At 45.0% G+C, this 14,438-nt stretch overlaps 1 protein-coding gene across 1 annotated transcript in view; it reads right to left on the reverse strand.

Annotated features, from left to right (window-relative positions):
* PLCB1 (phospholipase C beta 1) overlaps positions 1 to 14,438 on the reverse strand; it is a 1,235,601-nt gene that overhangs the window by 309,441 nt on the left and 911,722 nt on the right. Inside the window, exon 17 of the mRNA XM_073672250.1 lies at positions 7,122 to 7,206. Within this exon, the coding sequence (XP_073528351.1) occupies positions 7,122 to 7,206 (85 nt within the window). The remainder of the gene's footprint in view (positions 1 to 7,121; positions 7,207 to 14,438) is intronic.

Here is a 14,438-nt window from a genome sequence, read left to right on the forward strand (position 1 = left end):
TAGCTTTTCGATCACTCTATGATTCTGGAGAAACACAGAAAGGTCTAATGCACATGAGAGGCTGCAGACTGTGTCATATGCAGCAGCATGCATGTCACAGGCAGGGCTTAATTCTAATCCTCAGCAGGAAAAAACGCTCAGATGTTTGGCAATTCCCCTACATAATCTACAAGAATCTAGGCAACCTGAAAAAAAGTTCAAATAAACAGGAAAATATACATGCATACAAGATTTGTGGTTGTCATTTTGAGTTTAATAGTTTGTTGCTTTATAATGACCCATGAATCTCCTGTATTCATGAGAAAGGTGACTGATGGCATCCGTATATATTTGAAGCTTTGTATAGCATGTCTACACCCTTACTTTTCTTGAATTTCATTAAGTCTTTTTTTTGCTGTGTTATTAAAATTACCATGTTAACATGGTAAGCCATGTTTTAAGGGTATGTGCACAAGTTAAAGGGAATCTGTCACCCCCTGGGACTTATCTGACCTACTAATATGGCCATACAGGTGATAGAAATGTAAATCTATTCCTACCTGTATGAAGAAGTCCCCTCCTCCTGTGTTAATTCTAATGATTCCACCCTCCCTTGCATGTCACAGGTGCACGTCTTCCTCCCTTCTATGTTCATTGTACAGCAGGGATCTTGTGCACAGGCGCCGGGAAGTCACTTCTGCTCCAGTGACCTCCGACTTGTGCAACACTAAAGTGCACAGGCCCTAAGAAATTAGAAAAAGCCATCGGAATCCACCCTTCACTCCAACAATGCTATTATGGCTTTTTGATTTCTTTTATAAGGATGGCTTCCAATTTGGTAACTTTATTCACTTAACAGAAGACCCCTTTAAGTTATACAATTTGCAAAATATTATAAATTAACATAAATCCTTCTATTTATGACCAAATTGATTAGATGGAAATCATATTACTGTCAAATTTTTAGGAATTTGCTTAACCCAGAGAGTTTGAACACTTTGTCATTCCATTTTCATGAATCACCTAAAATGGCCACAGCTATTTTACAGGTTGCAGAAGATTGCATCAGCCAGAAAAGGATCACATGACTTTGGGACCAGACAGACAGCTTCCCATAATGCCTTGCAGCCATGACATAGCACGGCACAGCCAATCGGGAGGGATTATCATAGCCTGTATAAAAGCAGAGGCAGGGAATGCAGCAACCATTTTGCAGTGAATCTGGATAGTGAGAGGACTTCACAGCTTAGCCATAGACATTTGGAGAGAAAGCCATAAAACACTGAATAAACATTACAAATAGTGTTTGACAGCAGAGCAAAGAAGAATGTTCATCTTTTTACCCATCGCCATATTTATTAAAGTCACTTTGATATTACTAAGGCTGCTGCATTAAAGAGATTGAAATAAGTTGGATATAGTCCTGGTAGACCTCAGAGTTTTTATACACATCTTTTCAGGGTATTTGAGATTCACTGCAAGATGAATTTTTGGGAAAAAATTAATCAATGCTGTTGAGTTTGATTTTCGAAAGATATGTGTAGCACCCTGAGGATTCGGCTGCTACAGGGGTATTGCACCTCAATCCAGAGGTGTGATATTCCACTCCCGGGTAAGGATGGAGTGTGGAACTGAGCTCGGTAGGCTGCATGCACTACACACATCCCATTTCCGAGGAACAGGCCGACGGTACTCCCACTTAGAAATGTGCAGGTACGACCGAGTCTGTTCCTGGCTGGAGTGGGAGGGGGGTGGAACATCCCATGTAGTGTAGGGGCAGATAGGGGGAGCAGCCTGGGTAAAGATAGGAGCTCATTGGGTGCTGGTCACCTGAGCTCACACATAGAGGGTGTATATAAGGTGGGCACCAACTAAGATCAGGGTCAGATGCAGAGGATCAGATGCAGAGAGTCAGTCAGCTGCAGAGAACAAGTCAGGAGCAGAGGAGAGAAGAAAGACAAAGACCCAGAGTGAGAGAGGAGAAAAGAGAGAGACCCAGAGCACAGAAGAGAAAGGACTCTAAGACCCCAAATTAAATCCCCGGGTGAAGAGTCGGCATCAGGGTACCGGAACCCAAGCTGGTGGGGGCAAAAACACACCCCAGCCAGAGACCGGAGGCCGTGGGCAGCGTCTGCCACGGCCACCCACCACATCCACCACGAAGGCATACCACACGGAGGGTCAGGGAACCCAAGGCCAAGGGTCACCCAACAGAAGGCCCGAGGGAGCTGGACCTGGGTGGATCAATAGTGGGGACGGCCGGAGAAAGGACAGAAGGAGAGCTCAGGGTCACGCTCCGGACTCGCTTGGGGGTTGGCTGGATCCAGGACCTGGTGGACGCAGCACGGCTCGGGTGGTCACTTGAAGCTGGAGTGACCGGAACATCAGCAGTGAGTAAATACCCTAAACTGCACAACCCGACTCTGTCTTCCTTTAACATCTATGCTGCACCACTACAACCCCCATCCTCTGCACCTGACCCCCTGAGGCTATACCCCACCCGTTGGGGGTTATACCATCACAAGCTGCACCTACACCATCAGCCTCAGCGGACCCTGCTGCAGCGGCGGCCATAGTGACCGCAACACAACGGGTGGCGTAGTCGACATTAAGAACTTAATAACATCTGTAGGACTGCCACATACAACTGAGTTTGACACCCTGGGCACGGGCCGGGTCACAGCCGCTCGGAGACTACAACCCCCTATCTGATCCGGTGCCGGGTATTCCCCTCAAAAAGGAATATGTCCCAGGGGGCGCGTCAACTTTGGCGTAGTCGGCAGGATTACGTGCCCGCAACACCCGGGTACTGCGTGCCTGAAGAAAAGTGCAAGTTTACCTCAGAAAGAAGTCTCCCGCCGGTTCCGGAGGGTCCACGCCATCGGACTCCATCACCAGTCGTTTCCCGCCGATTGTCCGCCATTTCCAGCTTGTTCCCGCCATCTGCAGAGTTTCCCGCCACTGGGCGACGTTTCCCGCCAAAACCGCAGATTTCCCGCCTTGGAAGAGCAGCGGACGCCATTATGGGCGTGCCAAAGGAGGGCAAGAGGCCACCTCCCATCGTGGGCCAGGACAGAAAATGGCGCCAAAAGTGGAAACCGCCCCCACCAACAGAGACTGTGATGCTGGAGGTGTCTGTCAGCGTGAAAGAACTACCCCTGGAGCTGACAGTCACCGAGTTGCCCCGGGACCGCCCTCGAAGTGGGAGGAGACGAAAGAAAAGAACGAAAATGGGTGCCGCCTGGAGCAGTCTGGAGCGAGCGCACCCGGAGACAAGAAGTCTGGAGAGGAGCAGCAAAGAAGCTCACCCGGAGATGTCCAGAGAGCAGAGCAGCACCGGCCCGCTGGCCAGGAGCCTGCTGGAAGAAGAGCAGAGCAGCACCGACCCGTTGGTCAGGAGCCTGCTGGACACCACGACCCCACTAGGCCTAGTGGAGGTCCTTACACAGCTCCCCCGAGACCGGGAGTGTGCGCAGACTGCCCTGGAGGGCCTCGCACGGAGGATGGCCCGGGTACAGCGCGAGATATTGGCGGAATGGAGCCGGGAGATGGCCCAGCAAGCTGAAACCAAGACGCAAGCTGAAACCAAGACCCGGAGCACGCCAGCCGAGATGAGGAAGGAGACCGCCTCTGAGGATGGCGCGGGAGGACCCAAGGCCGGAGACGGCGCCGAGGAGGGAGCCGAACGCATGGAGGCAGGTAAAGGGGACGCCTATACCCCAAGCCGTGACACCGCTTACCTGCCCCAGCTCCCCGTCGCAGAGCCCGAAAGTCCCCCTGCTGTGCCCGAAAACGCCATGTCACCGACGCAGACTAGGCCCCAACCGGAAGCCGCCGCCGCGACCCCTGTGACGTCACACGCCTCGACCCCGAGCGTGACCAAGCAGGAAGTACCACCAGCCTGGTCGCAGGGCCTAGAATTCCCGGGCGCCGCAACACCAACAGCGCCCCCTACCTCTGCGGAGCCTCCGGCCTGGTCGCAAGGCCAGGTAGCCCAGGGCGCCGCCGTATTAACGGTGCCCTTCACCTTCCAGGTGCCCCAGGCCTGGCCGCAAGGCCTGGGCAACCCGGGCGCCACCACCACCGCGCCCGCACCCGTAAAACCAAGGGTGCCGTGTCTGGGAGAGGACTTGTTTGCCCAGCACACGTGGCCGGACGGGCAGCCTTTCATCTGGCCCCAGAAGTATTACGAACTGGAGCACCAGAGGAGGGTTGGGGCCATGTGTGCACCCCTGATTCCGGCTCCGAAGCCCGTAATAAGGATCTCGCCCCCGCTAGCGGAAGCACAGTTTGAGTGGGACCCCACCGGAGAAGATCTAATGGGGTTCACTCAGGAAACTAGGGCAGCTGCAGCAGAGCGTGCGGAGTGCTGCCGCCAACAGCTCGAGGAGTTTGCGAGGGAGCGGAGAGAGAGGCGGGTCCGGGAACAACAGGCCCAAATAAGGAGCGCCGAGCAAAAGAGCCGGACCAGGAGGGACCCCCGTGCAGCGCACAGTCCCCGTACCACCGGGACTGTAATCAAGTTTAACCAGCAGCACGGGTGGGGCTTCATCAGAGACAACAACACCCTCGGCGACGTCTTTGTCACGCGCAGAGACGTGGAGTCCCATCTGCCGGAGGGGCACAGAGGTCGTGACCTCTACATCGGAGACGAGGTCACCTTCACCCGGCACAAGTGTGCCAAAGGACCTTACGCCCTCCACGTACACCGCCTGACGGAGGAGGAGTTGCGGTGCGAGGAGGAGGAGCAAGAGGACCCGGACGGGTCTGAAGTAACAAACAGCTATAAGCAAAGAGCAGGAGGAAGACGCCGTTGAGTGCGGCAGAGCAAGTGATGTAAATAGTTACCCGACCGGGTACCAAAGAAACTGTTGATACATATATATATAGTCCCCGTTGGGACCAGCAAATGTGAACTGTTTACCCGTTAACCCCTTAATCCCACAGGCTGAGGACTGTGAGCAGCCATTCCCTTTCCCTCCTTACCTGGCCGAGGACTGAGAGCGGCCAACTTCCCCTGTATATAGTTGCGCTTCCTAAAGCGCCCCCTACCGGTTTTATAGGAAAACCAGTTTTTCTAAGAGACTGTCGTACTTTTCCCGGACACACGTTGCACAGTGTCCGGAGGAGGAACCTGAAACAAGAAACGACTACGAGAATGTTTATATGAAAAGTTTTATATATATAATGTTTTATATGTTTTATTATGTTTATATGAAAAAAAAAAAAAAAAAAAATTTTTGTATGTTTTGGTGTTTTTGTCTTTACAGCCCGAGGACGTGCTGTGATTTACCAGGGGGGAATGTAGCACCCTGAGGATTCGGCTGCTACAGGGGTATTGCACCTCAATCCAGAGGTGTGATATTCCACTCCCGGGTAAGGATGGAGTGTGGAACTGAGCTCGGTAGGCTGCATGCACTACACACATCCCATTTCCGAGGAACAGGCCGACGGTACTCCCACTTAGAAATGTGCAGGTACGACCGAGTCTGTTCCTGGCTGGAGTGGGAGGGGGGTGGAACATCCCATGTAGTGTAGGGGCAGATAGGGGGAGCAGCCTGGGTAAAGATAGGAGCTCATTGGGTGCTGGTCACCTGAGCTCACACATAGAGGGTGTATATAAGGTGGGCACCAACTAAGATCAGGGTCAGATGCAGAGGATCAGATGCAGAGAGTCAGTCAGCTGCAGAGAACAAGTCAGGAGCAGAGGAGAGAAGAAAGACAAAGACCCAGAGTGAGAGAGGAGAAAAGAGAGAGACCCAGAGCACAGAAGAGAAAGGACTCTAAGACCCCAAATTAAATCCCCGGGTGAAGAGTCGGCATCAGGGTACCGGAACCCAAGCTGGTGGGGGCAAAAACACACCCCAGCCAGAGACCGGAGGCCGTGGGCAGCGTCTGCCACGGCCACCCACCACATCCACCACGAAGGCATACCACACGGAGGGTCAGGGAACCCAAGGCCAAGGGTCACCCAACAGAAGGCCCGAGGGAGCTGGACCTGGGTGGATCAATAGTGGGGACGGCCGGAGAAAGGACAGAAGGAGAGCTCAGGGTCACGCTCCGGACTCGCTTGGGGGTTGGCTGGATCCAGGACCTGGTGGACGCAGCACGGCTCGGGTGGTCACTTGAAGCTGGAGTGACCGGAACATCAGCAGTGAGTAAATACCCTAAACTGCACAACCCGACTCTGTCTTCCTTTAACATCTATGCTGCACCACTACAACCCCCATCCTCTGCACCTGACCCCCTGAGGCTATACCCCACCCGTTGGGGGTTATACCATCACAAGCTGCACCTACACCATCAGCCTCAGCGGACCCTGCTGCAGCGGCGGCCATAGTGACCGCAACACAACGGGTGGCGTAGTCGACATTAAGAACTTAATAACATCTGTAGGACTGCCACATACAACTGAGTTTGACACCCTGGGCACGGGCCGGGTCACAGCCGCTCGGAGACTACAACCCCCCATCTGATCCGGTGCCGGGTATTCCCCTCAAAAAGGAATATGTCCCAGGGGGCGCGTCATATGCTCATCTCTAAAAGGACAATATAGATGGCGGATGAAATCCATTGAAGCATTCATTGGATATATAGCCCTTTTATGTTTGTTTACCATGTTTCACTATACATTTCAGGACATATTGAGTTTAGTAATAAGTAGAGGAAGGACTCATCTGTAAATGGCAACCTGTCAGCCACTGGTGAGGGCCTGGAGGAAAGCTACCTTTAAGAATACAACAAATTGAAAGAAATCTTTGTTTAGCCTATTTTTTTGTGCCTTTTCAGTTGCTAGACTAGCATGCCTGTCTACACATTTAGCTTCCCTTACATACAGATTTAAGCCATATTCGCTTTAATTATCAATTAATTATTTCAGTGTCCATTTTGAAAGCTTACATGTTCTCAGTCTATCTATGCTCTCCTCTTCTTTGATTGAAAGCTCTGGCATTACATGAGCCAAATAAGGGTGGAGATAGATAGAAAAGAAGCAGGTGGGAAAGATCATCGAACTGTTTGGCAACACCAATGGTGCACCGAGCGCCAGTGCTTGGTTTCAACAGTCATTTTTCACTGACCGACCCCTTTAACTAGTTCTCGATTACCATGTAGAAGTCATATGTAATTTATGAAAAGGATACTCTACAAATTCTACAGGAGATTTCGTTAGCTGCTCAAGACCCTTGGTTTCCACATAGGAGGACATTTCATAGCTCTTGTTTCTTTCTGCAAGGAAAACACATCAATGGATTATATTATATCACATCACATGACATTATATTATTATATATAATATATTATTGATATTATTAATAGAAAAGTTTTCAGTCTTTAAAGAATTTAAGCAAGAATTGATTAGGTTTGAAGGAACTTTTGTCTAGCATTCATACTTCATACAACAGGGAGTAAGACACGCAAGCCTAAAAAATTAGACAGATGAGGCTAGAAATATGCTAACATAACAGGAAAGCGGATTTTTTCTGTGCTGCTGATTTTCCAGTCATGGATCCGAGGACCAAAATTTGTTAAAAGTGGTCAACGCATTTCGAAGTCAACTGATTCCTTTTTCAGGGCAACCACATGTAAACAGAACAATGAACTTACATACATTTAAATACACAAAAAATTCAAACAATGGCACCAATAGAAAAGGGAGTGGGGGGCGACAATCACATGGGATGTACGTCACCTTTTTCATACAAAAAATAAAATCATTTTATTAGATCAAAATTAAAAGAATAAATTCTTCCTGTTGTCTCTCTATCTAATCTTTTTAAAGATAGTGTAGAATTATTGTATAACATTAATAAATAAAGAAGGAATAAAAAAACAATATTGTTTTATTCAATTGAAAATTGAATGGTGGATTCAAACTACTGTGAAAGTGGTAGAGAAGAAGATACACGGTATATATGTATATATATGAGAATGAAATTTAGCCTCTACATTATATCAAAATGATGATGAGACCATTGAGTGCTGAGAGTTTTTTTTTTTGTAAAAATGAGCAGAGAAAATCAAGAACTAGAATCAAATAAAAGAAAATTAGTTTGGAGAATTAATTGATAGATGAGGATCATGTAAGCATTAATTATATATATATATATATATATATATATATATATAAATAAATATATATGCACACGAAAATTGTATACGTTTTAATATACTGTATATGGAAAAGATAAAATGTATTAGATGGTGTGGTGACACGAGTATAAGTGTCAAGAAGGAGGAACAGCCCTTTGGAAAGAATAGAACCAAGTGTGAACCGAAGTGTGGGAAAACTGTAGAGCTGGCATTCCCCCTGAGCTACGTCGTGGTGTGAAAGCAGGTCATAGCCTTGGGAACAAAAATCCCCTCCTGGCAATTGCTGAAGATATGCAAAATATGGTTATCTAAGTGCACTCAGCCCATTAAGCATATATGAGTTAGGCTGGGTGCCTACGTAGCGTTTTTCAAGCGTTTATGCTGCGGAATTTCCGCAGCGTAAACGCTTGTGAAACGCTAGGTAATCCGCACCCCATGGTCCCCAAGGGGATTCCGCATGTTCTATGCACATGCTGCGGATTTTTCCGCAGCGTTTATGCTGCGTACAAATATCCGCAGCATGTCATTTAATTTTGCGGAAGCGCAGCGGAATGGCCGCCATTGACTTGCATTGAGATGCATATAATGCGCGTCTGTACATTTGTACAAGCGGAATATATGCGTTTCAATGTGCGGATGGTACTCAAGTCTGGAGGAGAGAAGACTCTCATCCAGACCTGGGTACCATTGTACCTGTAAAAAAAGAATAAAATAAAAAATAAAGTTTATACTCACCTTTCCGAAGGCTTCTCTGCATGCCGGCAGCGCTGAAGGACCTTCGGTGACGTCACAGTCATGTGACTGCAGGCCCTTCACCGCTCTGTCTCGCGATATGCCGGCAGCCAGGAACAAGCCAGGAAGCAGCTCTGCAGCCACGCTGGGGCATCGGGGGTGAGTATAGCTTTATTTTATTTTATTTTTACGGTTCACACTGTATAAATCCATGCTGTTTGCATGGATTTATACATTGTGACCTAGTTGTCAAGCACTTTCCAAGTGATGCTATCGCCTGGAGAGCGCTTGTCAATCTGCATGCGGAAACGCATGTGAATTCCCATGTGGATCCGCATGTATTCTGCAGGAAAAACGCATGCACAATCTGCATGCGTTTTTTCTGCCAGGGAGATGCAGAAATTTTCTGCTTCATTTCTGCATCATGGGCACATAGCCTTAGAGAAGAAGAAGGGACGACTAGAAGGAAGGAAGTCTCTTTTCCCTGCGTAAGTCCTCCCCCTCTACAACTCCTAACTCACCTGCTCCCTCTTCCTGTCCCTACCAGGGACTTTTGCAGTGACTCATAAATCATGCAGGAAAAAGAGACTTCCTGTTTTTACATAGAGCTTAGAAGGATTCAGCTATACAGTGTCCATTTTGATAAGTAATTCTGACGAGTGATTCTGACAAGTGATTTTGGCAAATGATTTTTATGAGTGATTTTGACGAGTGATTTTGATGAGCGATTCTGACAAGTGATTCTGACAAGTGATTTTGACAGGTGATTCTGACGAGTGATTCTGACGAGTGATTTTGACAAATGATTTTGATGAGCGATTCTGACAAGTGATTCTGATGAGTGATTTTGATGAGTGATTCTGACGAGTGATTTTGACGAGTGATTCGGACGAGTGATTTTGACGAGTGATTCTGACGAGTGATTCTGACGAGTGATTTTGACAAGTGATTTTGACAAGTCATTCTGACAAGTGACTTTGACAAGTGACTTTTACAACTGTAATAATAATAATAATAATAAAAAAAAAAAGTAACTGTTCGCTGATGGGACTTGAACCCAAAATTCTGTGTCCCAAAACCAGTGCACTAACCACTGAGCTATAACCTCAGCTGTAAAAACCTAGGAGCTCTATTTGGTTATATGATTTTCAGTACAAAGTTGTCTAAAACTCATTTGGGACATATGCACAGAATGCAAGCAAGCCAAATTCAAATGATGTTTGAATTTGATGTGTGAGTCTAATGTGTGACTTTCTTCAAACATCAGAATCAGAATCACAATGACTTTTTCATGGTTGATCTCATAAGACAAGAAAAGCTATTCAAAATCACGCGTCAAAATCACTTGTCAGAATCACTCATCAAAATCAATTCTCAGACAGGGTATTTAGCCTGAAACTGACATCATTCTGATGTTTGATTTTGATATCTGATCATGGACACTGTACAGCTAGTCAGTTTTTAATCACATGAAACAGCATCACATGCTTGAAACAAAGTTGTTTACACACAATTTTGGAAATGTGCCAACAATTTTGTCCGGCTCATTTTTAGGGTTTTGTGTGAAATTATGTTCAATTTGACTTTTTTTCTCTGTTTCTTTTGTGTTGTTCCAATATAAACAAAGGAAATAAACATGTGTATAACAAAATGTTTGTAACTGCAATAATTTTCTGGGAGAATTAATTCATTTTCTACAACAATTTCTAGAGTGCCAACACTTTTGGCCATGACTGTATCTAAGGGTGTAAATGTATAAAAGGGGATGAATCCTTTGTTCTCAGAGCATTCCTTTATGTGTACTGTGCTAATGCTCCCAGCCAGCTGTACTAAATCTTATCTTCCTCAAGATTCTGTGTTTTGAGTGGTATTTTACAACAACATAGACGGAACACTGAAGTAAAATGGATGTTTTCAAAGGATCCCTATACACTTTAATGGCCGAGTCTGATTTCATGGATCAGACACACGGATCTGTTTTTAAAACGGATCTTTGTATGGATCGAAGAATCTCTATGGATCTGTGAGCTGTTCATATGGAACAGATTTGTTAATGCAGCCTTATGGTATATCTGTCTCAGATCCAAATGGGTTATCTAATTTATATAACTCCTTTCTATTTGCTCTGTTGGCACATTTGAGCATCATAGTAAGGAGTCCACTTAGGCAAAGCAGAGAGACATTAAAACGATGGCTCTGGCTCTCCGAAACTTTGCCTAACAATGTAAATGTGAGCTGTACTACTCTCCCTGCAGTAATAACTACATAATATTTAATGGAATTATCTGGGAAGTGGCATACAAGGCAATGCACTCACATATTGACCTACACAAAGTCCAACATGATGACTTCTAAGATTGTTGATATTCAGAAGTTTGCTGGTAGAAAACCCTTTAAAGTGGTCATCCTGTATCAAGGATCAATCCCCCAAAGGTCAAGGAGGGTGAGTAAGAGCACGGGTTTTCTTTACATTTCTAAATCTATTGGGGAATAATCTTTAAGACAGGACGACCTATTTAAATGACTCTCAGATACTGCTTTATAATACTCAGCTCTGATTAAGTGACTGCCTTCAGTCATTAATCAGGACCGCTCTAGGTTGACATTACTATTCGTATAATTTATCTCTATAGGATTATCACATTGTCATCTCAGAGTACAATTCTGCATTGTGATGACATGGGAAGACATTTACGCCAAGAGCAGACATCCCAGCAGATTAATCTTACAGGACTCACATTGAATACTATATTAGTATTACCCAGCCCAATGTTTGTGTTACCCACTGACAGGTTCTAGGCTCAGTTCCTTCACTACTTACTGTCATCTCAAAGTCATAATAACTTAGGCAAGGAGCAGATGTAGTGTGGATAGATCCTAAATGTTAATATTCAGGAATGTTCAAAAGTCCTATGTTGTTTTTCACAGCAGTAATAGACAATAAAGGAAAACTATCTGTATTGCTGACTGATGAAAGAGAAATACACTGAACCGACCCCCCACTTCCACCACACACATGTCCGCTGGACTCTGGTGTTATTTGATTAAACTATGCCACTGTGTGCAGAATTATTAGGCAAGTGAGTATTTTGACCAACTCATCATTTTTATTCAAATTTTCCAAATCTATCAGATGAAGCAGATCAGGTGATGTGTATTTGTGTAATGAGAAGGGTGCAGTCTAAGGATATCAAGACCCTTTATCGAGATGTGCGGAATTATTAGGCAGCTTGTTTCCCTCAAGGAAAATGGGCCAAAGAATTGTTAAACGTCTTACAGAGGGATGCAGCTCTCTTGAAATCGCTAAGATACTGGGGCATTATCTGAGAAACATCAAAAGTTTGTAGCAAATAGTCAACAGGGTCCCAAAACCATGTTGAGAAAAAAAGATGCACATTAGCAACAAAAGATCTAAGAATAATCAAACGTGAAGTGAACATGAAGTCATTATCCTCCAGTGCTGTCATATTCCAGAACTGCTACCTCCCTGGAGGCCCAGAAGTACAAGGTGTTTAGTAATCAGAGACATGGCCAAGGTAAGGAAGGCTGATACCTGACCACCAATGAAGTGACACAGAAGGAGAAATGTCAAGACTGGGACAATAAATATCTGAAGAACAGTTTTTCAAAGATGAAAGTGACTCTTGATGTTGAGATGAAAGGGACTCTTGATGGACTAAATGGATGGGCCTGTGGCTGAATCAGTAACAGGAACAGACCCCCACTTCAACTCAGACACCAGCAAGTTGGATTGGGGTAATGCTATGGGCTGGTATTATTAAAGAAAAGCTAGTTGGACCTTTTCTGGTTGAAGATAGACTTACAATCAACTCCCAAACCTACTGCCAGTTTTTAAAAGACACTTTCTTCAAGCAGTGGTACAAGAAAAAGTTTGCATCTTTGAAGAAAACCATGATTTTTAAGTAGGTCAATGCTTCATCTAATGTATAAAAGTCTCCACTGCTTGGTTATCCAGGAAAGAAGATGAAAGAATAATAATGATGTGACCCCTTCCTCATCCGACCTAAACCCTATTGTGAACTTGTGGGCCCTTCTTAAATGGGAGATTTACGGTGAAGGAAAACAGTCACTTCTCTGACCGGTGTCTGGAAGGATGTGGTTGGTGTTACCCAAAAAGTTGATCATCAACAGATTACGAAACTGACAGACTCCATGGAAGGAAGGCTTATGACTGTTGTTAAAAAGAAGGGAAGCTATATTGGTCACTGATATTTTTCTTGAAATGTCAAAAATATATTTTTGTACATGTTGAGTTGATTGATTATTATTCTCACTTGAGATGGGAAATAACTGAGATGCAAAAAATTTTATTTTTCATTTAGCTACATAATCATTCTGCATGCGACTAGTTGCCTACGAATTCTACAAACACAGAAAGGAAAAAAAATCACTTTTACTTTCTAAAATATTCATGTTTCAGATTTATTAATTGTTGTATTGACCGACAGCACTGGAGTTGTTCAATAATAAAATTAATCACCAAAAATAAAAATTGCCTAATAATTGTACACAGTGTATATACTGATCACCCAAAAGGTTAAAATCACTTCCCTAATACTGTGAAGGTCCCACCAAAACAGCTCTGAACCGTCATGGCATGGACACCACAACACCTCTCAAGATATCCTATGGTAATTCACACCAAGACATTAGCAGAAGATGATCGCAATCCTGTAGGTTATCAGGTGCGGCCTTCATGGATTGGATTTATTTTTCATCACATGCTACAGATGCTCGATCAGATTGAGATCTGGGGACTTTGGAGTACAAGTCATCACCTTATTCTATTTGTTATGTTCTTTAACCATTCCTGAAGGTTTGCATTGTGGTAGGGCACATTATCCTGCTGAAAGAGACCACTGATATTGGGGAATACCGCCGCCATAAAGCGACATACTCAGTCTGCAGCTATGTTTAGTTAGGTGCTACTTCTATATGAATGTCAGAACCATAAGTTTCCTAGCAAAACAATGTTCAAAGCCTAACGCTGCCCCATGGTGACACTTCTTCCTCAGGTAAACGCTTGCAGTCTACATGGAGTATCAGAAAATATATTTCTATACAGACCAAACCACTTTCTAAGTTTCATGGTCTTGTTCTGAAGACCACATGAATTTGTAGATGTTTTCAGTGATGGACAGAGGTCACCAAGGGCATCTGATCTGCAGCTACACCACCACAAGCGGCAATGCACTCTGTGTCCTGACAGCTCTCTTTCATGCCCAGCAGGAGAATTTTCAGCAATTACTGCAACAGTTGCTCTTCTATGGGATTGGACCAAATAGGATTGCCTTTTTTCTTATTAGCCTGGGGATCCTACTACCCCGTTACAGGTTGTCTTTCCTTTGAAAACACCAATTTCAAAAACTGACTGTTCACTTACGGCCTAAAATATCTTACCCCTTCACAGGTGCCATTTTCACAAGACCTTCAGTAATATCAATTCCTCACAAGTTTTGGACTTTTTTTTTTACATGAGAAAATTGACACAAAAGCCATATATATTCCAATGTATATAGCAAAATGTTATCGCTTAATGTTGCAACACTTTATATCACATATTAACAGTGTTATGGAACTCCTTTAAATTAGTTTTCCAGGACTTCAATATTGAT

The sequence above is a fragment of the Phyllobates terribilis genome, unplaced genomic scaffold, assembly GCF_046119375.1.
Source record: "Phyllobates terribilis strain yellow unplaced genomic scaffold, ASM4611937v1 Scaffold_3__8_contigs__length_932513732, whole genome shotgun sequence".
NCBI classification, from domain to species: domain Eukaryota; kingdom Metazoa; phylum Chordata; class Amphibia; order Anura; family Dendrobatidae; genus Phyllobates; species Phyllobates terribilis.